This window comes from Apteryx mantelli, chromosome Z (assembly GCF_036417845.1).
Source record: "Apteryx mantelli isolate bAptMan1 chromosome Z, bAptMan1.hap1, whole genome shotgun sequence".
NCBI lineage: Eukaryota > Metazoa > Chordata > Aves > Apterygiformes > Apterygidae > Apteryx > Apteryx mantelli.
This window is the reverse complement of record NC_090020.1, coordinates 31,991,678-32,018,318: the sequence shown is the minus strand read 5'-3', so window position 1 is coordinate 32,018,318 and position 26,641 is coordinate 31,991,678. Positions and strand designations below refer to the sequence as shown.

General features: G+C 35.9%; 1 protein-coding gene across 5 annotated transcripts; it reads right to left on the bottom strand.

Annotated features, from left to right (window-relative positions):
* Positions 1-14: 14 nt before the first annotated feature.
* Positions 15-26,545, bottom strand: NAA35 (N-alpha-acetyltransferase 35, NatC auxiliary subunit). Of its 5 annotated transcripts, none has more exons than XM_067315776.1 (23): positions 26,471-26,545; positions 24,793-24,926; positions 23,771-23,804; positions 22,225-22,339; positions 21,185-21,259; positions 20,101-20,268; positions 19,290-19,356; positions 18,500-18,543; positions 17,818-17,868; positions 17,147-17,230; positions 15,217-15,331; positions 14,492-14,670; positions 13,323-13,382; positions 12,049-12,155; positions 11,752-11,818; positions 10,988-11,086; positions 9,432-9,610; positions 7,551-7,687; positions 6,064-6,131; positions 5,670-5,810; positions 3,821-3,943; positions 2,317-2,397; positions 15-301 (listed from the first exon to the last, which is right to left on the bottom strand). In XM_067315776.1, the coding sequence occupies exons 2-23, from the start codon at positions 24,914-24,916 to the stop codon at positions 281-283; spliced, it is 2,139 nt and encodes a 712-aa protein (XP_067171877.1). In that variant the 5' UTR covers positions 24,917-24,926; positions 26,471-26,545; the 3' UTR covers positions 15-280. The 5 variants fall into 5 exon arrangements, with proteins under 5 accessions (XP_067171877.1, XP_067171878.1, XP_067171872.1 ...); XM_067315777.1 differs by lacking the exons at positions 15-301; positions 14,492-14,670 and adding exons at positions 1,277-1,618; positions 14,770-14,828; XM_067315771.1 differs by lacking the exon at positions 15-301 and adding an exon at positions 1,277-1,618.
* Between the last annotated feature and the right edge of the window lie 96 nt (positions 26,546-26,641).

Genomic DNA, 26,641 nt, shown 5'->3' with positions numbered 1-26,641 from the left:
TGCACTACTGCCAGTTCACCATCTTTTCAACTATATTTTCCAGCATTTTTATTCCTATGGCAATGATAAGTGCATTCAAGCATATGAATCAAGATGATAAGCAAACATATAAAATGCTATGTAACCTCCTAGCAGAGAAAGGAGAAAAAGCACATCTTGCAGGCAGTGCTACTGCTTATTCTGAGAAGCTGCAAGGTGTTGCCAGTCAAGTTGGGTGTTCCACTTCAGGGTTTCTTCATTGCTTTCCTGCTTTAGCAGTGCTGCTGCTTAGGTGATGAAGTTAAAGTGGTATTGCTCCATGCTGCAAATACATGTTAAGAGAAACATGAACAACTGTCCTGCATGATCAAGAGGGAGTTACAAGCTTATCACTGTGAAGGAAGCCATTCTGCACTGAAATAAAGAGTTGTCCCTTTCAACAGAGTCAGACCTGGAGACCTTAGTTTAAGGTCCCAGGCAAGACTAGACAGTATTGTTCATCAAGGAGCATGTCAGGTTTTTAATATTATTTTGACCTCTTGCGGTAGCAAACTGCTCAACACAAGAGCCTACCCTATGTTATTTCAGATCTGGAAGGACAGGAAGAAGAACCATCTTCACTGAAGGAAAGGGTAGGATTAGGCTCCCCCTATTTGGTACTTCTACAGTTGCAGAAAAGCAGGTGGTGGGATCCCAACTGCAGTAGCACAGCCAGATGAAGAGACTGATGGTCATGCAACAGCTGAGAAATGCAACCAGCTGCAAAGGAGGAAGTGCTAATGAGAAAGGTATACCAGGATTAAAATAAAGTTGCAGCGTAGTTAAAATAAATACATTCCTAGAGTTTTGCATTCCTGTGTTGCTGAGGCCTATTCTAGTGTTAGCTGTGCAGATTGTCCAGTACCATGCAGAATTAAGACAAAGGGACAAGCTACAACTGATCCTCTATTTCTTGCTGTCCTCAAGGATTTATCTCCATTCAAGACAATTGATTTCCATAAAACAAAATCATTGAATTAAGTGCAATAGGAGCTAAATGAAACCATCTAGTTTTCATTTGGCCTTAATTTCTATAAAGATTGTATTAGCTTGGCAGACTTGCCAAAGAAAAAAAAAAGCCTTTCTGCTTGCAAAATGAGCAAGTTTGATGCAATTTAAGGGAAGGAAAAAAGAAAGTGGAAACTTGGACTTTTTCCAAGTGTCTTTGTTCAAAGCAGAATTTCACCAACTCATCTGTCTGTAAGACATAAGGCTCTACTGCATTTTAAACACCATTTTCAGTCAGACTTCATAAAAATGATTTATGATTAAATCTGTAATAAAATTGAATAAGGTACAACATTCTTCAACAATGCAGTTGATTAAAATCAATTTCACCCGTAGAACATTATACAAACCACTTTAAAATAGCAGTTGTCATTCAGATCATGTAAAGAAGGCAGACTAGAGATATTCCATACAACAGTACTTTTATCCCAGAGATCCCTTTTAGTCTGAGTACAGTACTATATATTCCATCCCACAGCTGGTATCTGATGTACAGATTATGGTTCACATATCCTAACAATAATCTTGTCTTTCAAACAAGCTTCACAACTGGAAAATATTTGTGAGGGGAGAAGTCAAATTCTGGAGGAACCTAGAAGGAAGAGTTTTAAAACATTACACTGAGGTACTACTGAATTTAATACTCCAACTGGGACATATATTACAGATAAAAACATTTAAAGGTTAAGAGATTAAAAGAAAGTAATCCCAGTTCTTTAAATCATGTCCAAAAATATTCCAACCCAGGTCTGTATTTGCACATAGTTCTTCACTAGTGATGGGCAAAAAGTTTAAGAGTGCTAGTGTGCTGTCTTAATTCAAGGTGCTCCTTCCTTCCTCCCTGCCTGTCTCAGGCTGGAGGTCTGCAACCCCTCTCCTCCCCCTGACCCATGTGGCAGCTGCAGATCCTCAAGGCCACTGTTCTCCCTGTTAGGTTTACAACAAGCTGCTGATACACTGCTACCGAGTACTTCCCTCCTCCCAGCTCTTGAAACCTACCCATGTTTGTACATGCCATCCTGCAAACACTTTCCAATTTTCTTTCCAAGACACTTAAGGAGGAGGAGGAGTTTCCTCTATTTAAAAACTGAAACAGATTATTATTTCCAATTCCTAAGATCTACATTTAAAAAAAGTGCATATAGGAAAAAACGGATTCGGTCACTTCCTCAATTCTTTTAAGAGCTGGAATAATTATGATCTGAATCTGCTAATTCAGCTATAGGAGTTTTGTGGTAACATTGTATATACTACTATATTTTACATCCAATTCAACTAGCATTTTCTTACCTTAGAGTCTTTTTTATGACCTCCTGCCAACAGCTTCATGACCACAATATTGGGTTTAGCAACTTTTAGAATTCGATTGACCTAAACAGAAAACAGCAATAAAGTTTCAAGGGAAAACATATGATCTCAAAATTATTTTGAGGATAATACTCAGATGTTTACCTATGCTAAGAACGCAGTCTTCTTTCAGCATCAGTTTATTTTAACAGACGCCAAGGCATTTTGGATTACTTTCAAGTATATCAGTTGGAATAATGAATAAATGGGATATTCATTTTAATAGTCACTTCTTATTCAACAGACGTAGAAACCATTGTTTTCCATGCTTATGTTCAAAGAATGTTAAACTATGGCAGGTTCTGAGGCACTCGTCCGAATAAAGATTTAGGCATCTACATTCAAGACTGTAATCCAAACCCTACGAGAAGGGGCAACTCAATTACCAAACAGATGGCTTTTTGCTTGAAAGTGCTCTGGACACACTTGACCTACCTCCAACTACCCTGTTAGCCTCAGCTAGCTAGCTCTTGCTTAAGTACCACTGAGATCCAAAGAAGAGGTAGGAATTTCTAATCCTGTAACTTTTCTTAACCTGCTCATACATGACAGAATCAGTGTTCTCCTCCCTGCTCCAAAATACAGTCACAGATGCTTTTTCTTAAAATATGAACAAAGGAGAAATTTCTATCCACATTTAAAGCCTAAGTGCTGAGAAAACTGTTCCAGGAAAAAAGTGCCAGATTCAAATGCCCTTTTCAGCCTGATGACATTTTTCTCCTCTCATATGTGTAACCTGGTAATTCACATGTTCTCCTAAGTGGGATGGGTCACCCTCTTGTTGAAATTATAGCCCTTTCTGTAAAGACGTAAAACTGCAGAATGGATCCAGAAGGTCCATTCAAGATGGAACTAAGTTGCTATCTAATGATTAAGATATGCAGCAAGGAGAGGTGAGCACAACCCAGATTTGGTTATCAAACCCCCCACTGTTTAAGCTGCCATCACCCTCCTCTGTCCCCACCTTACTTGAATCACTCAGCTTTGCTCAGCTTTTTGACAAACTACATTTAAGGCACTTTGGATCTCAAGCCCATCAAGGTGGCTTCTCCTCAACATGCAGATTTGTCAAATTACCTTTTTAAGGCACCCAACTCTCCCCTCACCACTGAAAAGAATGATGGGGCTTTTGGTTTGCAGACTGGAAGCTGGTGGCTGAACTGCAGGTGTTGCCAACACTTAACTCATCAGTCCCCAAGCTTTTTTAGATACAGCACAAATCAAAAGTTTGGACTTTATACTTCAAACTAAACAGAATAAAATCAGGCTTCAATGTCTATTTGTATTGTAGCTTTGTATACTAACTTGCCAGTTGTATAAAAGCTTAAATTATTTAGAGAATAATGTGGACATCTAAATAAGTCGTTCTTTAACTAGATCCAGTTGAAAACAAATACACTTATTCCATTATTAGCATCTACTTCTTTTTCCAGTATTTCAGTCTTACCTCATGGTCTGGATTAGGAATATTCTCAAGAATCATTTTAGCTTGCTGGAAGTGTTTGCTAGCTGCCATGTAGAGATCTGATGACTGAGGAGGGGGACTGTACTTATTTAAATCAGACATTTCCTAGCATGTTACAGAAATAAATAGATACATATTAAAATCAATTGCCAACAAATTATATTTTTATCACCTTAATCTAAAACAAATTACTGTATTCAAGAAAAAGGTTATGTCAACTAAATACTGTAATATTTTAAAAATAAGTAGTGAAGTTAGAAACATTTATTGAAAATGGAAAATATCCAACTACAACACACTGTTTAATGATTATTTTATAACTCCACAAAATGCAGTGAACATCTGATACTGTGGTTAAAATGATCACTGTTTTGAACAACTTGCCATTCATTTGCTTTAATAATGCCATACAATAAGGAGTGAAACTATAGGGAAGAACAGAGAATGAAAAAAAAAAAAATGATGATAGGTAATCAACTCAAGGCACATTCATAATAAGCAGTATACTGACATTTTTCAAAACTTCATTTTATGTAATTTTGATGCTACAAAACCCTCTGACCCTCAGATTCTCAGATTCTGACCCTCAGAATCTCAAAGACTGGCCACCAGAAATCTGACTAAGTTAAACAAGGAAATGTCCACACTTCTGCACCAGAACACAATGTCCACATTTCTGAGCTAGAACAATCCCATGTATCAGTAGAGGCTCATAACTGATTGGCTGAGTAGTAGGGTTATGGTGAACAACAAGTTGAATAACAAGCCAACAGAGTGCTCTTATTACAAATAAGGCAGACTCACATGGGACTACATTAGCAGGAGTATGGTCAGCAGATTGAGGAAGTTATCCCTGTTCTCGACCAATTCTTGTGCTGTAACACCTGATAAATTGCATCCAGTGCTGGGCCACCATTTCAAGAAGTATGCTGAGAAACTACAGAGCTACAGAGATGGCTAGAAGCCTAGTTCACATGACTCACAAGGAGAGGTTAATGGACCTGGACATGTTCAGTTTGACAAGAAGGGTGCTAATGGGTAATCTAATAGTAGCCTACAACTACTTGAACGGCAGTTACAAATCTGTCAAAAGACAAACACTTTTTGGTAATGGCAGACAATATAGGAAAGGGGGAACAGGCACCAACTGTGGTTTTGGGAGATTCAGATTGGACATCAGAAGGAAAGGAAAATGGTGCAGCACTGAATCAGGTTATCCAAAGAGTATGAAGTAACTGGATTAAAAAAAAAAAAAAAAAAAAAAAAAGGTAACTACATCAGGTTATCCAAAGAGATTGGAGAACCTCTATCCTTGGAGGTTTTCAGACACGGCTTGACAAAGCCATAGCTGACCTCATTAACAATGCTATTTCAAAGAGGAAACTGGCTGAGACAAACCTCCACAGATCCCTTTCAACAAACACTTCTGGGATTTAACACTCAACATTATTTTTATGTTTGTTTCATTTTCCTGTTTGTGTGCTGCAGTGGTAAAAACATTCTGCTACATAACCACAACCAAAAAGTTTGTCAGTAGACTTTCAACAGACTTTATTTTCATGCAAGCCAACCCAAGCATCTCAAACTGCCATAGCAGCCCAACTTTTAAACATCTGAAGAGCCTAATTTGAGTAGGAATTCAAAGCAATATATTTTCCCACAATATACCAAGATACAACTAAAGCCAGAAGTCCTTGCCATTTTGATTTATACCTTAATATGAACTTTGAGGCATTAAGGGCTCTTTTTACTGTCCACAGTGTCTAAAACAGGTAGGACACGATTTTTTTTTTTTTTTTAAATTAGTGGTACCACATTTAAAATTACTCACTTTGAACTGCAAATAGTGTACTGGGGGTGGTGTGATAACACTGTTGAATGGAGCAAATCTGTGCTCATATCGAACTTGTTCACTATCCAGTTCAAACTTAGGTTTTCTTACTTTACCATCCATGTCAAATGCAATCATCGTCTAAATAAGAGGAGAAAGGAAAAGATGGCATATAATAAAAAGTGTTAACTTTATGTTATATTTTGCTGTTAGCAAAATGAAAGTTATGATTTAACTATAATTGACAGGAGAGAAAAATAGTAGAAAATTTACCATATCATATTATAAACTTCGATTTCATTTCCAGTCCCAATAAGAACAGAGTGCAAGCAATGTATGCTTGATTTCTATTAACAAATTTGAAGCCATTGTTCATCAAGCACAAATAAATTACCTTGTACATCCCAGCACACATATTTTGGTATGCTTGGCTCATGGTGATCTCTCTACTGAGAGGGCGAACTGCAAATTTCATATAAAAAGATTTTTTATTCAACATAAATACACATAATAGTTTCAGAGCAAAACATTTCTTTCACATTTTCAGAAAGTGTCAAATATCACTAGAAATAATGGAAGAAAACTGAAGCATAAAAAGCATGGGCATGCACATCAGTTCACCAGGCTCCAGATTAAGCAAAATAGCTTAAAATATACTTAAGAACATTTATATGAACATGACATTGAATACAATGAAACAAATCAGTCCAGACAGTTAATAGTATTAACATGTCTTGTCACCATACAACAATAAACAGTAATTTAAAATTTACAGCTGGTGGTTGAGAGACCTTTGTTTTGCTTAATTCAGGGATTTTTTTAACATTTAAGATTAGAAGGTTAAAGCATTATAACAATGAAGATTTTTATCCTAATAACTTTCCTTTAAGCTCCTCTTTAGCCTCCAGTGTTAAACTAGTGCTAAATGCCCCCAAATTTGGCAACTTTTTAGATAGTATAGAATATGGTAGTAATTTTCTGAATTTGTAGAGAGAAGTGAATGTAGCTGAAATGATCTGGAGCTGTTCTTATCTAATTGTTTGGGTCCCCTTGAAAGGAAAACACAGATAAACACACCAAACAGAAGAATGAATAGCAAAGAAAGAAGTATAGCTTCTGCACGGTGTTCATTATTTGCAATGTTAATGATAAGATAACACGAACATATCACAGTCGTTGCAGTCTCCTAAGCATGGCAAATATGTATCAAATGCAATTTAAACATTGTTTTTGGCTGTCTTTTTGGTCGTAGGCTTACAGCTCTGACCTCACTGAGCCAATCTGCTATGATGCAAGAAAGGACATTCTCATTTTCACCCATGGATAAACACCAGAGAAAGCAATAGAAATCTAAAGGAGTCTTTTGCACAATAGTACTACCACTGAACTGAAACAGGGCAACTCATCATGGTAAAATTAAGAAACACACTTAAATACCTTCTGGAGCCAAAGAGAAATTACAGAAATATGATGAAACTTCAGAAATCTAGCTATAGTCAGAAAAACCATCCTTCTACAGGAGTTATAGACTGTAAAAGGCAATATTTTCAAAGAAATTTATTCTGGGCTTGTTAATTACACCTTACAGTATCTGACATACGGTAGAACTGGTGGAGGTGTGAACATAAATGAGTCTGGGGTTTTTTGAAAGACCTATTTTAAAAAAAATGCAAAAATAACCCCTAGCCAACCAAAAAAATTCTTCTCCAGAGACTAAGACTTTTTTAGTTAAGATGTTTTACTTTCAGCCTACATAAACTTTAGGATATTTGTCCTATCCACATCAGTGCTGATCCTACTAACTCTGAAGAATTATTTCTTAACTCTGAACAACTACATGAGGGAAAAAGAAGTCTGAGCTACACTCCACACCTCAGATACCTTTTTTCTTTTTCTTTGTTTTCTTACTACTACGGCCTTTCTGCTGTTCCTCCATTATTCTCTCTTCTGCCATTTGAGAGCTGTCAGCACGGCTCAGTGTTGACATCAACCAGGCATAGAGAAACTCTGATAGATACCTATGGTAGAAACAGTATGTGGCTGTTACATACTACAAAGCAAAACTTATTCATAATGTACACATCCTCACTGAATGCCAAGTCGTTTATTCAAAGAACTAATGACATGGGACACCTTTTAGGGCATCTCTCTTTTTCGATGAAAATGGATGATGACTGTAATCAACTGATTATTCCCCATTCTATTTTTTTAAACAAGACTCCATACACATTCAACCCTAGATAGTTCAAGGTATGCAAGTTTCTTGGGCTTCTGCTAACTTAAGTCGAAGTTTCCTACTATTTCAAAACCCATAAAAGGATCAATTTTTTTCTAGAATTTCTCCTTCCCACCCAGCAAATCAAGCTTTAAAAATGGTAACCAACTTAATGCTATGCTTCTAGTTTTGTTATGAATGACTGTTTTGGAAAACAAGGTTAATATGGATGCATTTCAAGCATTAATAAACCATAACTTACCACATAAAAATGCCCACAGGAACACTACATATACACGCAATTCTTTGAGATTTAAGAGGAATCTTTAAGAATGCTTTAAGAGGGATTTCCTACTGAGTAGGACATATAAATCTCTAGACTGACTTCAAACCCAAAGGAATGGGAAAAAGGAGTGGAAAATTACAGCTCATGAAGAAACAACGCTATATAAGAAGCTATAATTTAGAAAAAAAAAAATCTGAGAAATAATGATGAAAGTTTCATTTGCAAATTTCCTTTTAAACAAAGGTTTTTTTGTTCTTCATTTATAGTGAGAAGATAAAAACAGCTGAGTCAACAGCTCTGACTAAGAGTGATCTTACTGAAATGGTGAGGGGAAATATGGGCAGGTAAAAACAGTGTATTACAGAATATTGCCATCTTCTGGCAACTATCTGGAGTATTAATTTTCCCACTCAATGTTTAATCCACTGATGAAACAATGTAGAAACATTACTTGAAACCCAGTGAAATTAAGCTTTCAACACATAAGGGAACGAGATGCACTGAAATTCAAGACTTAAGCTGTTCTAACCTCTCAGGAAGAGGGCTGACAGCTTCCCAAGTAAGAGTTTATAGGAAGCTTCACAAAAAGAAAACAAGTACAAAAGCACTTCAGTATAGAAAGGTTCAACACTGAATTTTTACTGCTGAATTAAGGATGAACCATCACCTCTCTTTTGGACCAACAGATCTACTATGAAAAATAATTTAATGCGAAGAAAGGATATGGAAAAAAAATCTTTTGATTCCATATAGTGTAATCATTTTCACTAAAGGCAGGTACCTCTTCAAATATGTTCATGGAATAAGATGTTATTTTACCTAGTTACCTTTCAGACTACAGTCACAACTTCAACTTTGGAGTTCTCTTTAAAAATGTTGAAGACCTCAACAAGATTATTGGCCTTGGCAGGACAAAAACAGACAAGAATAAAGGAAGTTGTCTTTCCTTCTGCCTTCCCTCATCTGCCAAAATAAGCATGTTTTTTATCCATTTTCATTAGAAGACACTGTTATAAAAAGCTAAACAAAGAGCCAATTACTGTTTCAGAAAAAGTGACTAGTAAGTACACTAATCAGTAAGTCTAGAAAAGAGACTAATATACTTTCTTCCTGCCTCTAATTCTACGAATAGATAACTAAATAGCATGTTGAGCAAGTCTGAGATTGAAAATATTAGTTGAAGTCCTCTTTTAAGTATTTGCAAGTAAAGCTATGTGAGAGCATCCCACCCCCAACAACTTTCAATCAAGCATCCTCTTACCAATATATGTAGTAATATTCATGCATACTGTAAAGTTCCAATTCAAAGCCACTCAGAAGATATTGTATCATAATACGAAGGTTATGATAAAGGACCCAGGTGCCCAAGCAAGCCAAATGTTGCCTTTGTGGTTCCTGCTTCAACAGCATACTATGAAGTGCTGCATCTACTTTCTCTGCCTACCAAAAAAGAAAGCAAAGCAAACTATTCAGTAACAGACAAGAAAGGAAGAACATATGGCTGAAACTGCATTCAAGTTCTGCCAGATACAAATGTTAACAGAATTCAAATACAGATTTGGTCAGTACACTCATGCTCCAGATTAAAAGACAGAAAAGTTTTTTCAGATACTGTGACTTTATAGTCTAGAACTGTCACAAATCTGAATTCATTATTAAAATTTATTCACATGAGTAGAGGCAAATGCAGCTGAACAGAGTAAAAAATATTCTATGTGGTAATACAGGGAGATAAGTTTATTGACCAGCAGTAACATCAGTTTTATTAAGTCTTTAATTTTAAAGAGCATTTATTGACCATTAGCAGTCACGCAAGTACTAGAACAGGAACCATAACATGCTGTTATATATCTTATTATTTTGGCCACGTTTTTTTTTTTTTTTTTCCCCTAAACCTTGGTGCAATGAAAAACTTACAAGCTGTGTAAGTAAAATCTCACTATGGCTCACCAGAGAAACTATAATACTGGGAACTCATATTCAGTCTCAAAAATTAATTGTATGGAAGATACAAAATCTGTCACATTTGGAATACTATCAGTGGTCCTGAACAAATCATCCCGTAAAATCTGCTGCAAGATGAAAAAAGTCTTTCAGCTGCAGCACTGTAACAAACTCTCAGCCAAAAAATCTCAAGAGAAGCTGAAGCACACACAAATTCTTCCCCCGCCAGCTCCAAGTTCCTTGACTGTTCTCCTTAGCATGCACACCTTGGAAAATATTTTCTTATTTCTTACTTCTCACTGTTAAAAAAAAAAAAAAATACATTTCCAGGAAGTGGAGATGTACCTTTCACTGTGGCCTTTCATTGCCCATTCTGGAGAAAGTTTCAAAATCAGCAGAGTACATATTTTTAAGAGTTATTACTCATTTTACATGTATTTTTTAAAGCTTACAAAATTTTGCAACTTATATTTTACATAGCTGTAAGTCTGAATTTTTGGAAGTGTCCTGTAAACAAGGTTCATCAATGTCTCTCTGCTTACATCTTCCAGATTCACAGTTACAAGAGAGAGTGTGCAAGCAGTGGAATTACCATGAAATTACAGACACCACAGCAAGATTCCCAAAATCTATTTACTGGACCAAATTAATGCAAAAATGCACTACCTTTATGTACAACAGATGTAACAAAAAATTCTCAGATGCATCCTATAGACTTCGTGGATTGCATTTTAGGAATCCTTGCCCTAAACATTTCAGTAAGGACAAACAGAGGAGTAGCTTCATTCATCTAGAAACTAATACTATATGCTCCACTGTGGTAAGAATATATGTGGAAAGAAAGGCTTGCTGGCCTCTTGCCTAGGACATTACCTCATCCTGGAGAGTGGCAAATTCCTCAAGAATGTGACCCAGTTTATCTCTCTGACGAGCTCTATTGTGTCCATGGATTTGAATCAGACTACAAAATGGCTGAAAGAAACAAAGCATAGTTATACATTTTCAAGACAACTTTGAGACTACAGAAGGAGTACTATGATGTCTGTTTAGGCACCTGATATATACATCTATATTAGAAGACTGGTTCCTGAGGCAGTACATACTGACATGCAAACTCTAGAGTGATTCAAGAGTCCAACTCTCTGTACACAAGTCAGCATGGGATTACATGAACATCCTGTGAAGAATCTGATCAGAATACAGTGCTTGGGGGAAGAGAGAGAATTCTTATGATTAAATCCATTTTCTTAGATTTTTCAGTGTGCTGCATTTAGTAACTGAACATTTTCAAAGTTATTTTTAATTTCTGAAATGTAGAGAAGGTAAAAATAATTTTGCTTTTATTAGCGTTATATATTTGTTTTGCAAAATAAAACTATCCTGTAACAGAGGTAGTGGGTGCAGATTTCTCGTAAAGTGGTATTTGTTCGTGAAAAATCTGGAAACTTCATACAGGACACAAACAGGAATAGTTATACTGGTTTCTTCAAAACTGTAATAATTTTAAGATAGCCGAGTTTTGCAATTTTGCCTTCATGTTAGGTGTTTTAATAAAACTGCTCCCATTTTCAGAGGTAAGCAAATCTTGAAAGTACTCGTATAAGCATAAAGGTCCTGTAACAGGGACAAACACTTACCCGAACACAATGTGTCACAAAGGAGTCAATGTAGTCCTTAGCCTGGTGATTATTATATAAACAACACCTAAAAGGGAAATATCCACACATATACATATGTAAATAAATGTCACCAGGGTATATAACACAAAAATCAAAAAGAAACAGGAGTGCAGCAACAGCAACTGACTCCTTCATACATAAGCACTAATAAGTAGAAAATGTGTATGTTCTTTAAAGGTCTGCCCTTGCTTTTGTAAATAGAAATATTTTCATCAGATATGTAAACATATGCAAACCAACTCAAGTTCTACTTACTTTGGAGAAAGTACTGGAGGACTGACAAAAGATCTTAAAGCATCTTTTACCATATCTTGCATGAGATGAGTACCAAACACCTTTTTGTTATCTACTAGGAAAGTCGTCTGAAAGTGAAATTATGTTTTCAGAAATAAGTGTTAGAAGTAATACTTTATAAATTACTAACAAAAAGCTCTTACAGTACCTTTGTGTTTCAGAAACTTACAAGATCACTTTAAAATTAAAATTGTTCAACTAGGTACAAAGTTGTGGACTTGGAAATAGGGGCATACTGAGATCAGTCATTTGCATGGTATTCCCATAACACTCTATTACTTGCATAAGTCACTGCATGCAAAATGATTTTGTTTTGTGGACTTCAAAGATGATTAATCAGACAGATGCTTCTGAAGATTAACAGAAAATAAGCTACGAAATTAACCTGAAGACAGATAAAGGTAGATCTGAAAAGAATGAGACTAACACAGGCCTTTTTTTTTAATCCCTACAGATACTGCTGCTTTCACTGGCCATGTTTGACGCTCATTCCACTTTCCTCCACAAGTGCAGTGCCCCTTTCTTCCACAATTCTTGAGCAGTTGGGGGAGAAAAAAAAAAAAAAGCTCTGCTGTCAGACACCCATAAGGATTGCACAAAACACATGTAGTGGAAAGTCAGAATGCATGCTCACTGTGAAAACACCTTACTTGCCAATAGTTATTTTTCATCAGCTCTATACATGTTCTAATCAGGATCAAAGGGAAAAAAAGTTCTGACCTCCAGGGACACCCTATTGAAATCAAAACCTCCTATAAGAAAGTGTTTCACTCTGAATTAAGGAATACATTATATAGTTTCAAGGTAAGCAAGGCAGTGAGCAGTAAAGTATTCAGTTCTGCCCTCACCATCATTACTGGTGAAGCAAAAGAGAGAGTCTATATGTGAAATTCAGTCAAGGTAGGGAAGATGAAATATTAACTACTCCAGCCCCAAATGAGGCAGCATATGGAGAACAATATAAAAACATCTGTACAGGCCCAGGTTTTTGGCAGAGAAACAAGTTTAATATTGTCATTTAATTAGCATACATGAACATGATTTGGAGAACAGTATTTGAAATATTTTTTAAAAATTTAGCTCATAAGGCTCCATATACCTATCTATAGAAAAATGTTACAAACTGTATACTATTAAACAATATGCAAATAGTTTAAAATTTGAAACTAGAGGATGAATGTATATTTATAATGAAAGCATAAATATTTCACCCAAAGACACAAATTATGACTTACTTGTAACAGAGATCTTGAAAGAACACATGGTGATTGCTCACTAAATTCACAGAAAAAGTCCTAATTCACATTTAGGAAAGAAAGGGCAAGTCAGGTTAATATACCAATTTTCTTTTATATATATATATATATAAAAATATAGATAAACATATAAACACACATGCACATATATTTGTATCTTTTTATATGCATGTATATACACACAAAACACATACAGACATACCCATAGCATAGCTTGTACAAATTTTAAGAAAACAAGCATGAGTAATTTGAACAAAACAAAACACACTATGAAGCTAAAATCTATTTTTTCTGTAATTATCCTTTACTGAACAGCACCTCAGGTTTCTGAATTTCCTTCTTCAGATGCAACTATTAGAACGATGCTAATACAGAAAAGAGATACTGTGAAACCACTAAGGTCACAGCAAGACTGAATCAGGCACATAAAACTGCATCAATCAGCACAAAATGTCTCATGCAGACACTGACTTTATTAATGTAACAAAATATGTTAAAAATAAAAGATTTTTGCTTGCTCTTGGAACTTCACCTGATGTAACCATAGCTCTTTTGTCAGTCAGTGAAAATGCACATTGTAAAACCTATTTCAAACATTTAAATCTCTTCTAATAAAAGTAGGCCCTAACTGAGGGTAGCATCCCTTAGTCAGGGAAGAACATAAGCAAGTTCTGAACTTTATCTCTCTTCAGGGAATAACATGCTCAAACAAACATGTGTTAAGTGCTCTCTTGTATTATTGACACATATGTAGAACACTTTACTGAATCTGAAAAATGAGGAATATAGCAAGGACTTATGCCCTGCTACTACAGATGCAGCTCTTCAGCCAGGCGAAAAAGAATTGTAAGGAAATTAACTCACTTGTGCTCTGCCACTGACATACATTATTATTATCTAACAGGTTATGGGAAAAATGGGATGTTTGAGAGGGGAAAAGGTCTTTGTCAAAAAGAAAGAAATACGAAGTATTAGAAAAGACATCAAATTTTGAAACTGCACACAACAATGGGAAATATGAAAAGATTTATATAGACAGATCAGTTTCCCTCCAGTGAGCAATAGTGTGTATATTTGAAATGACTCTTTTCAAAAGTCAGTTTTTAAGATCTGATGTTTGACTTTAAATGAGAAAGATTCATGCTTACCAGTATGCACTGCAAATTAGTTAAGTTGACTACTTCACATACAGTTTTTATCCGATCTATTAGTTTGGAAAAATAATTGACCATTTCTTCCCTTTTAATTATTTTTGCATATCGAGGGAAAGTTGGAGGCAGCAATCTTTGATTAACAAGGGGCTCAAAGCCCATCATAATAGGATGATCTGAAGAAAAAAAAAAAAGAGAGAGAGGGAGAGAAAGAGAGAGAGAGAGAGAGAGAAAGAGAACCCGCATATAAGCTGTGGAACTCACTTAACACTTACAAGTACAATAAAGTCACTCATTTGGCCAAAATAAGCGATGCAGGTAAGCATTCCCAAAACTGAAAGAAAAACCTTCTTTTTAACTGACAGTTAATTTCTGATCACATTAATTACTCAGCTGAGATAATAATGACTACGGAAAAATCTCAGCAAAGACTACAGACAGTGAGGTGGTACTTATTTTTTCCAACTGTGTACACACTGATTTGGAGTGCAATGCACTTAATCAGAAGTTCAACATTAACTCTGACTTTGAAGCAACAATATTGCTTTCAGGAGAACCAGCTTTCAGAGGAATTAAGTTAAGATCAAACAATGTACATTTTTTAACAGCTTGCATAAAAAGTATTACTAGTTCAAAACATATAGTGATTTTTAAAATACACTTTAAGTTTATCAAAAAAGTATATTTAAGAAAGGAAAAAAAAAAGAAAATCTGATACTTACCTCCTTTAGTGGTATCATTTTGTGCCTGGATACCATGATGTAATGAATTGTGAATAGCAGAAAGCAGGTCAGCTGCTTGAGTCATTAGTTTCTGAGCTTCTGCAACTGCACTCGTCTGAAAGGCAGAGAACAGCTACTCATGTATTTTATGAACAAACACATCTTGACTACAGAACTCATTTTAATTTCAAAAAAAGCATCATATCAGCATTCTATTGTCTGTATTCAACCAGTTTTGAACAACCAGATTTTTGTTTTTACATAAAAGTGTTCTTTATATTTCATATATTGATACATTTACAACATAATATTTTTGGAAATTAGATAACCTGTAACAGTAATTACAACTGAAAATCTAGTGTATACTATGTACAAGTTCTCTACTTTTGACTCTGCAGGGTTAAAAAAGAAAAAAAATACACTTCTGCCAAATGAAGCACCCTAAACAGAAAAAACCCTCCCATCACTAGAAAATGCAGAATTCTTGATAATATAGATGGAATACATGCTATCAAGTGGTACCAGGTCACTACAAAGGATTAGAAAATCCCAGATGTCAACTAGAAATCTTTATTAAGAGATCATTATCTGCTGACATATTGAATTTTCTGACAGCATTTGAACCCCATTCTGTCAGCATAACCAGGTACTGTTTAAACTTGTTTTCTGCAAAAATAAAAATCCTGTTTCAAAAATACAGGATTAGTAGTCTCTGACAGAACTTTAAATATTTAATATCAAAGGTAAGACTGAAACATGATGAGTTTAAGAAAAGAGAGGTTTAAAAACCCCTGAAGATCCAATAAAAGCTGAACCAGACCAGTCAGCTGCACTTAATAATGAACTCTGCATAATATGTATCCACCTACTATAATATCTCACAGATCTACTACAAGGATAGGCTGCTAAGAGGATCTAAATCAAATCAGAGTCATCCATGAAGTAAATAACTTACACTGTAAGTAATCAGACTAGCTAAATTAAGATAATCTGATTTTGTACAGATCATTAATTCATAGCAGTTAATACAGACAGAATTTTGTCATAGACAATGTAGCTCACTTCCATATCAGTTTGACAAAGACTAAATTATTTGTGCTACAAATGGTTACACTCCAAACGCAATTGTTCTTAAGTACTCGATCTTTTTTCCTTCAACACTGATTTCTCCAAATGATGTTTGGACCGGACTTGCATTCTAATCAAGGTCTGTTAAACTGTTCAATACACAGCTGCTCCAACACCAAAGTACATGGGAGTGAGGAACTTCAAGCCAGCAAACAAGAAACTTGTTTCTTTATAAAAATGGAAATAGAACAATAAGCAAGAGGCAATTATTTGCCCTTGTATAAAAGAAGAAAAACAATTAAACAGAAAGTTTGTCTCATCCAACCAATGGGATTCTACTTTTCTGCCCTGAAATGAGCAGTTCCCTGCACCTTCAACATTTGCAGAAATTTCATATTCAAAAGAGCTGGTAAATTACATGTAGAGCTGTTATATTCCTCTTTTCAGCCCAATGACATCTGGATACAAATTTGATACCCACATGAAAAGAGCTAAAGATTCCCTAGAGGTGTGGGAAGCATTGGTCAATATCAGGTAATTCAGCAAAAAGAGACTGAACTTGAGAAAGAAAAGTTTTGCTTGTGTGTATGAAAAGAGTGATCCAAAACTCGGTAAAAATTTAAATGTTGTACAGTCTATAAGGTGCTTCTCTGCAAGGCCATACTAATGTCATCCACTGTCCTTCCCTGTGCTGTCTTAAAAAATGAAAGAAAACTGAACAGCAGCTATTATAAGACTTTACCCAGCCCTTTACCTACAGCAACATCAATTCAAATCTACAGAATAATTATTTTACCTTAGAAAATGAAAAATACATACATTACAGAATCATCGTGTGAGGACAAACATCAAATGAATATACCTCTTTTTTGGTAAATGCTATAAGAACAGTCAGTAGTACCCGGGTAAACTTGACTCTGCTGAACACTGCCAAACACTGTTGATGCTATAATAAAAAAAACAAAAAAACACTGCAAATTAGTACAAAATACTCATTAAACCCTGACACTTATTAAAAGTTTGGGGGGTTTTTTTGCTAAAGATCTATATTAAAACTTATTTCTGAGGAAAATACATTATTAGGAAAAGAAACCCATGCTCTTCTAAGTCAACGATTCCCACTGTTTCTGGAAAAAGCTACACTGCTTCCACCTTCTCCTTCTACTTTCTCCCAGGACAGAGAGGCTACCAGCAGCAGTAAAAGCTGCTGCTAAGGAACTGAGGGAGGAAAGGACAGGATAGTTAAGACCTTCTGCTTTGCTAATGAATAGCAGCACTGCAACAGCATCACTGTCCTGCCACAGATCCAGAACTCCTGACCCTTCAGCACATAAAGGCCAATCTACTAGCCCAGGCTATGCTCAGAGCTATGAAGTGTAGAGCAGCTCAGATATGGCTGCAATGGTGACAGCCCTCTATTGGTGACACACTCATTTCTCAAAGCAGGGAGATGTAGTGACATACAAATTCAAGTAAAGTAATGATGTACTAATTCATGCAATCTAGAAAAAAATACTGCAAAAGGTTCATTACTTCAAGTTCAACTTCTGGATCTCTCTCTTCTCCTTGTCGACTTCGAGTGCTCTAAAAAAGTAAGGGAATTAGAAACAACTCACTAATTATTGCAAAACGAAAGCCACTGGTAAAAACTTTTTCCCCTCTCCAAAACATCCATCTATTAAATATCCCTAAAAATCAGTCCTCATGTTCAAAGCCTCTTAATATATGATCTAGGTACCTGAATGATTTAAAACTTTCATACAGCAATGAAATCTAACCCAGTCCACTCTGCAAACAGGCAAGGAAATGATATGAACATTTTATACTGTAAACTGTGGCAAAGGAAGGTTAAATAACTTCTTTAGCATCAAAGGATATGCTTGCATAAGAGCCAGAAATTAATCATATGCTTTCTGTGTCCCAACCCAGTGCTGTCTACTACTACATCATTCCATCCCACCACTAATGAAGCAACTATTAACCCATTCAGAAAACTCTGAAGAGATCAACATCATTAGCTAGAAGGCAGACTACAAGCATCTTACACGAATCATTATAAAAATTCTTCAAAAAACATTATTTACTGACACAAAAATCCTGCATTCTTCATAGTGAATAATTTACTCAGCCGATCAAAAAAAAACCCCCAAAACCCAACAACTCTATTTTAGACAAACTTCAGATATAAGGGGCTAGGCAAAAGTGACAGAAATACCTTCACTCTTCTTTGCATGTCATCTTCTACATCTTTTAGCATACCTAAAAAAGTTACAATACAATTAAAAGATGAAAGTTATTCCTAGATACACCTACACCACTTAGTGGAAAAAAGTTGAGGGTTAAATTAAGTTTTGAAGTGCTTTAAACACCCATTAGCTAAAGAGTAGACAATACAAATATTGTCCTCAGATGTTTGGGATTTTTTTGCAACAATAATTATATCAGAGTATGGACTGGCTGACCCAAAGCAAAAACGTTCTAATAATTCTCTAAAAATAAGTCAATGGAAAGCCTCAATACTATCAAAAATAGTACATATGAAGGCTAATATCTTCACATCCAGCTTTTTCATTCATCGCTTTAGAAACACTGGATCGCTTTTTCCTTTGTTTAGATCACAAGTAGTTCTATGACAAGCAGAATTCAAGAAGTCCACTTTCCAATGTGTTGTATCTCTGTCCTCGATTATGCCATGCCTAGCAAGGAAAAACACAGACCTTCTGGCTGGCACATCTTAAAAGTCTCTATTCTGTTTCTCAGGCATATTAAAAAAAAAAAGAGAGAGAGAGAGAGAGAAACAAGAACAAAACAAAATGTAAAAAACAAACTTTTTCTTCAAGGAAAAATAATTTTTTTTTTTTAATCAAGCCATCAAATTTCATAAGATTAATAGAAAACATAACATCTGAGATTCCTACTGAGTCATCAGATTTGGCTGAAAGTAACTGATATGCTCAAAAGAGAAACACACTAACAGACAGAAACATACAAAGCACAAATTGTACCTGTAACTCTAAGATCTGTCACACTGTTAGCCATTTTAAATCCATAAGTCATCGACTGAAAGTCTTCCTAAAAAATAAAAATTGAAGAAGAGAGTTTTAATGCAATATAGAAAATAATAATTACAGTTTTAAGGGTTGTTTTTTTAAAAAACTACACCAAGCATAAAACAGAAGTTCAGTTTTATATTCTGCATCACTGAACACACCCATTGTTTGGGTGACTGTCCTACATTAATCCAGTTTGGGGTAACTATTTTCTGCATACATCCTTAACGCCAGTATGCCCTTCAACAGTTGTATCATAATTCGTATCTAGCATTGTCCTATCAAAATGTTTCAAGAACTACAGATGGAAAGTACTATTTAACCAATTTTAGATATAGTCAGTAAGAAGTGACTTGTCCAAGGTCACAGGGTACAAAACTAAACTATCATCGCACTGCTAGAAGAACATTTTAGACAAAAGACAATCATGCTTATCTGAACCAGAAAATCCAAAATTAAACAACAACAACAAAAAAAACAATCTCAAGTTATTAGCAACAAGATTTGTGCTGTTTCTCAATTAGAATATTTAAGTGGCTCAAATATCCACGTAAAATACAGAAAAGAGCATGTAACATCTTTATTGAATAAAAATGCATTTTAAAGAGATATTCAGTTTAATAGCTCGTGTAGAAGGATGAACTGTTTTTCCTATATTACCCTCCAGTCAAACAGTATTAAATTTCTCTAATACTCCTTTTTTATTTGTACTAACGAGCCTGCATACAGTGCTGCATATTTAACCTTAGGATATACTGAAACATACCTCCTCAAAAACAGCTGCTTTGTTAACTTTTTCTCTGGCAATATCACAGATTTTTAGGATCCCCAGAGCAAAAGCCTTCATAGCAGGATCTTCTATGAAGTCTGGATTATGAATATAAAGGCAAGTGAATACTGTCTGTGCCAAGGAATGACCCTCTAACCATGTTATCTAGGGAAAAGAAAATTAAATGCTTTACTTTTGAGAGACAAATACGCATTTTTATAGCCCCATTCTTCTTCTATCTTACCCTGCTTCAGTGAGTCTTTGAGGAAGTCCATATCATGGCAACCTTCCATCTGGCAAAAAGGACCAGAGAGCATCTCTTGCCCTTTAACCTTTCTCCATTTGCTGGCTGTGGAAGGCAGTAAGTTACTAAACCCTAAACTCTATCAAATCCTGGTGTTGGGTAAACCTCCTGCACAAAGTTCAGTCACTAGCTCTGATCTTTGTGGCTTAGACATGATATTAAGCTATCAGATCATTAGGTTTGTAACCTTCCTCTACACAAATAAGGAATCAAAAATGTGAGTATGAAACAATTCAGTGGTAATCTGCATATTCTTTTCTACATTTCATAATTTCTTTGTCACAATCCACTCTATTACTTTCATGCTGTTATAAACCACAGAGCAATTTAAAACACAATTTCTATCTTGAAATATCATGAAACACAGTAGGATCAAATTTCCAACATGACCAAAGTTTCTTCAAAAAGTCAGAGGAATTGTATTACACCATATCGAATAGAGTGACCTTTATATGGCTTTTTGTGAATAAACTAAACTAATTTGAAATATTGTTTTACAAATTGAGGTAATTTTATTGAAGTCATTTTAAACAGCATCTGAAAATATTCTGTATCATTTATGGAGGGAATTAAGACACATACATAGGAAAAAAAAAAGTAAGTGACAATTTAGATAATAATATCCACTAAATGCAAGTTACAAAATGAAGTACATTTTTTCTGCTCAATGGATCATTTTTCTTGAGTTTTAATTTTTTTTAATGTATTTTTTACTGGGTTAAGGGATTACTTTTTGAAAGCATAAACATTAAACATTAAGAGAAGTGAAATTCTTACCAAACAACAAAAACATGTATCCATTATCCCTATCAACTCAGGTGAAGTCAGATCCTTTATTTTAATGGTCCCATCCTTAGAAAAGGAAAAAAAAAAGACAATAGAATATGTGAGACAACAGGCAAAATGCAAAATATTTTGTATAGTAAAAAAAAGAAGTTACAATTTGATTAAGACTTCAGATTATTTGTATTCCACTAACTTGACTGATCAGCTTTATAATTTGTCTCAACAATTCTGAAAAAGTTTGCTTTTGCATCATAATGTTGAACATGTAAAGACATTGACCAAAACATAGAGCTATTCAGAGGGAAAACTAGAATGAAATTTTTGATTTACAAGTAGCCTATAAAAGTTTAAAACCCTACTACTTTCATTTTATTTGTTCAAAGTATGCAAAACTGCATCAAGAATTAAAAGGCTATTATTTTAGAAAGGCTTCTCTTCTAATCCATTCAAAGTATCACTGTAAAAAAGATTTTTCTCTCTGAGTGTATTATTTTTTCCAAAGTAACAGATGGAGAGTCTGTCAACTTCCATTCACCAGTTCATTTGGATCATGCATCAGAAATCAATCATTACCATCAATGGTTACCTTATAACTTTTGTTAAATTAGCTGGCTTCTGTTCAATGCTAATGAACTGATAATCACATTAAAAACAGTTAATTTACAGCTTTTGTACAGAAGCTAGTTTCCCTTCAGCTGAAAGAAGGGTTAACCAATACATCTTCATATAAAAGACACATTTTAGGGAAGCCTGGAAGGACTTATAGCACCATTTCTGAAATGGATTTATTTATGGTATTAATACTTAACAAATTTACAGTACTTTTCATTGGGAGAGTTAGTGATGAAGTAGGTTACAAAGAAGGAAAATATCTCAAGCATTTCCTAGCTATCGAAAACAAAAAGGGAAAAAACAGTTTATGTAAAGATTGAAAACATTCATTATGCCGAATTGTGTTTAACTACAATTTGATTAAACTATATATGTTTACAGACAGTGAAAAGGCAAAAATGGGAAAAAATCACACGAACCTTGATAGCCTGCTCAAAGTTAAGAACCTTTCTATTAACTTGGTTTCCAATCATACCAGCATCCATCTTGGGATCCATCATTTCAATTGCAGACATGGCTTCAAAAAGACCAAAGCTAAAGACACCAATGCAAAAGAGTTCCAAATTAATTTTTTTTTTTTTTTTTAACAAAACAATGTTCATATACCAATGTAGAAGAACATATGATGGAACATTCTTTGGGTAAGAAAAGGCTAAGAATTTTCTCTTAATTTTAGGCCTTTTCTTACCCAAAGAATGTTCCTCAGCCAAATATGCCATTACTAAATCTGCAAGTGTTTGTGTTTATATACCTCATAAAACATAGCATCTTTTCAGAAACCTGGCATTATGTAACATGATAAACTGATATTAACTGAACAAGCTGTTCTTTATTATATTATACCCAAAGAAATGAGAAAGATACGTTCCCCACAAACTAATGATAACATACACATTACACAACTAATAATAATACATATCAAACACATCAACTTTATTTAAAATGAGCAGATTAAGAAAATCAACACAGAAAAAAACAACATGCAAAAATACATTCTACTGTAGCCAGAAAGCATATAAAATTTTGCAGAATGAAATTTTTCCAATGAAGGCAGGCCTGCAAAAAAAGGGATACAGCCTCTCTTATGGCATATGTGATACTCAACAAATCTGTTGCACAAGCCTTTACTACATAAAAAGGTTACTGCAAAATGCACATTCTAATTCTTTAAAGTATCTTTATTGGGAAAGGCACTTATGTATGAAATTGTATCTTTGATACATATTCAATTGATACATATTTGATTCTACTGAGTGAAGTACTTGGTCACATCCTCACACAAATGTTTTTAAGCAAGCTTGCATTTAATGATATGGTTCTGTTTTCTGAGCTATTAGTTTTAATTCTGCACCTTTTTTCTTTTGCAGGTCAACACAGCCACATAGCTAAACAAGTTCCTTTTTCTTTAAAATATTTTAATCTCACTTTATATTTTAATAAATTCTGCAAAACAAAACACATGCTTTTTTAAGTAGACTTTTTCTTAACCTGTAGAGCATTCAGCTTCTATTTTGGCATGACATTTTAGAGTTAGGTTAAACTACGTGGACTGCTTATTCTAAACTTGCTAGAGACATTTAAGGCAATTGAATGAAAAGCTTGGAGTGTTTCTTGCCTTTTTTGTGTAAAAGTATGTCTGTGTAAAATAGTTCAGCAGGTTCATGAGTTTTAATACAACTGATGGTTAAATATACTACAAAATTCTAATGTTTGTATTGAAACCACTAATTGAAAACGCAATGTTATACTGGCACTACAAAAAATGTTCAGCGTTCATACAGCTGCATCATATATCTACTGCTAAAGATGAATGTTATTCTGAATTATGTCATTTTAGCTATTTTATTTAAAGTAGATGTTTAAAAAAAAGCTTAGCTGGTACTCCATGACTTGTTCATTAGCGAGCATTAGTACATATGCACTAATCCTATCTAAAAAACAGAACTATCCCAATAGCATACTTACAGCTTGTCATGAAGGAGTTCTCCTAACTTCAGTTCTACAAAAGAAGAGAACAGGATAAATAATTACCACCATCCTTCTAAAACAGCTTTTCCAAGATAAGTCATATTGCTCACCAAACTGTCTTACGTGAGAAGAAGAGCACAAGACATGGGAAGCAGGCCAGGCATTTCTACTCCACCTTTATTTGCTTTTTCATAAAGCACTTTCAAAACTGAAAGACTAAAAAAACAAATTCTTCACAGTCTTTCCTCTGCCCTCTCCTTTATTCCAGCAGATGAAATTTAAAATTACCACACAGTAGCATCTGAATAGTCTAGAACAGAGGACAGCAGTTTTCAGGCTCTTTTATGCAGACATCTACTTTTTTTCCAGGGGAGATGTTTATTGAAAAGCTTGCTTTTCCTCATTGTTTTTCATGGAGTCTTTAGACATATGTCAAGGGTGTACAAACCATAAATCACTAATATAAGCGAATCCCTCAGTGGTATAAGAAATTGTGTTTATTGTATAACTTACTGTGTGTGGTAACTTGCAGTTTTATATCTATTTTTTCCCAAATATCATCATAAAAATCATTTAAAAAAATAAAGTGACTGCCAGAATAAACTAACACTAAGTAATAACTAATAACAACATTGGTTAGTAAAGGCACTGTTTAAAGGAAAGTAACTGGTTCCCAGTGACTTGGATGCATATCACATCTGAAGCTCAGGTTTGCTTCAAAGATGAAAAATGATGCACTGACCAATTAAATGAACAAAGCATTGAGTCCTACAGATCCAAAAAAGTTACAGAAAAAGTAGACTGCTGATTCGGCATGGATGAATGAGGTTTCTATTTAGGAGAAGAGAAGGGCAGAAACCTTTGCAAAGAAAAGAAAAACAGAATGGAAAAAGCACAAGAAAAACAAAAACAACACAATTTAAGATAGGGTATTTATATAATCTGGAAGAGGAAGCAGCATCTCTGCTCAGTCCTCCAAATAACTCTAATTTTCTCAAAATGCAAGTAGTACAACTCACCTCTACAAGCCTCTTCAAAATCCTGGGTTATATCTATCCAGCTTGTATTACTCTTTTCCATCTTGTCAGGTATACCGAGTTCCCATCCTGAATCATCATCTTCTACCGAAGCTTTCATAACCATTATACTGCACCTTTAAATTTGTATCAGAGACATTGCACATTATGAACAAGTTAAAGAAAATGCTTCATAGCAATAAATGTGTATTTTTTTTTAATCATTGGGGGAAAAATGGAAACAAACTAATTTGATTTCATTTAAACAGCTACTGTTAAGTACAAACATCCCCAAAAAACTTATTCCTAAAAATTCTTACAAAAAATTGTTTTCTTATTCACAGTTTTCCCCTCAACTAGCTTATAGGTTTTAAGTCCTCAAAAGCTAAGGACAGCAAAACTTTAGAAGTAGACAGCCATAAGAAAATGTGCACAGTCCACATGGAAATAAAACAGAAAATAACCTCAAAAAATCCTCTTTACAAGAGAAGTATCACGATTTAATTTTTTGATGTCTCACACCAGTAGAAATATGCATCTCCTCCCACTGCTGTGTGAAAGGCACTAAAAAGTGGGAACTGTAAAACTGACCACACACAGGTTTGTTCTGCACACAAAGTGTATCAAAACAAATTTGTGAAAATGTATGTATTTCCTCTGACTTCTTCAGCTGAAAGTAGTATCTAGATTACCACAGCAATATTAAGTAATTTCAGCCTGGAATATAATTTTTAAACTAATTGCACTGAGTAATCATTTCCAACTGATTTTGTGCTTTCACAACTTCATGACAGGTGAAGCAGCCCTGAAAGAATTTTGCATTTTGTCACTTAATCTGAATTTGAGATATAAGCAAAGCCAACTCTCATCATATTTTGTTGGAGATCCTGGAAGAGACTCTATTAATGAGCCCTGAGAACTTTAAACAGCTTAATCAAAGAAAATGTTGAAGCTTTAAATAAAGGCCTACATTAGACCTTCCAAGCATAGAAAAATTAATAAAAAAGAGGGGGGCCAAAACAAACAGATTTTGGACAACTTGTCTAGAAGTTCCTCTCCATAAGTAATATTCAGTTACCCCTCTGCTCATGTCAATACTTCACTAGTTCTCAAATGACCACAGAAACCGGCAGTCTCAACGGGCTGGGATGAGGACATATGTGGAAAGCCAGTTAAAGAAGAGCAATGATCACGCTTTATTTTATTAAAATGCGAGCCGGCAAAGGCAGCCCCCCTCGGGCTTCCTCTCCTCGCAGACCGCCTGCCGCCGTTTCCCAGCGCTGCCCCGACCCCCAGCAAGGCCGGGGCGCACACGCCCCCCCAGGCCCTGGCCAACGGCCCCACAGCTCACCGCGCGCTATTTAACGGACGGGAGTGGGCCCCGGGCACGGCACCGCGGAGGGCGCGCGGCCGCCGCCGACAGGCCGGGCGGAGCCCACGCCCCGCTGCGCCGCAGGGGAGGGGCCGGCGCGGCGCCCGCCTGCCCCGCCGCGGGCGCCGGCCCCGGGCACGCGGGCGGGCGCGCTCCCTCCCACCCTCCGCGGGGCTGGCTCTGCCCGGAGCCCCGGGGAGGCGCGGCGAGACGGGGCAGGCGGCCGCCGGCGTGGGCGCGAGGAGCGGCCATTACCCGCCTCCCCGCTTCGCGCGGGGCGCGCGGCGCTGCAGCCGTTGCCTCACCCACCGCGTCGCCTCGGCGCCGCGTGCCGGACCCGCTTCCTCCTGCCCTCGGAGCGCGCCCGGGCCGCTGCCGCCGCGCACGCGCAGAGCCGCCGGGAGCCCGGGCGCGGCCTCAGGGTCAGGCGCACGCGCAAACGCTCCACAGGGCGCTCCCCCGCCCCTCCCCCTCTGCTGG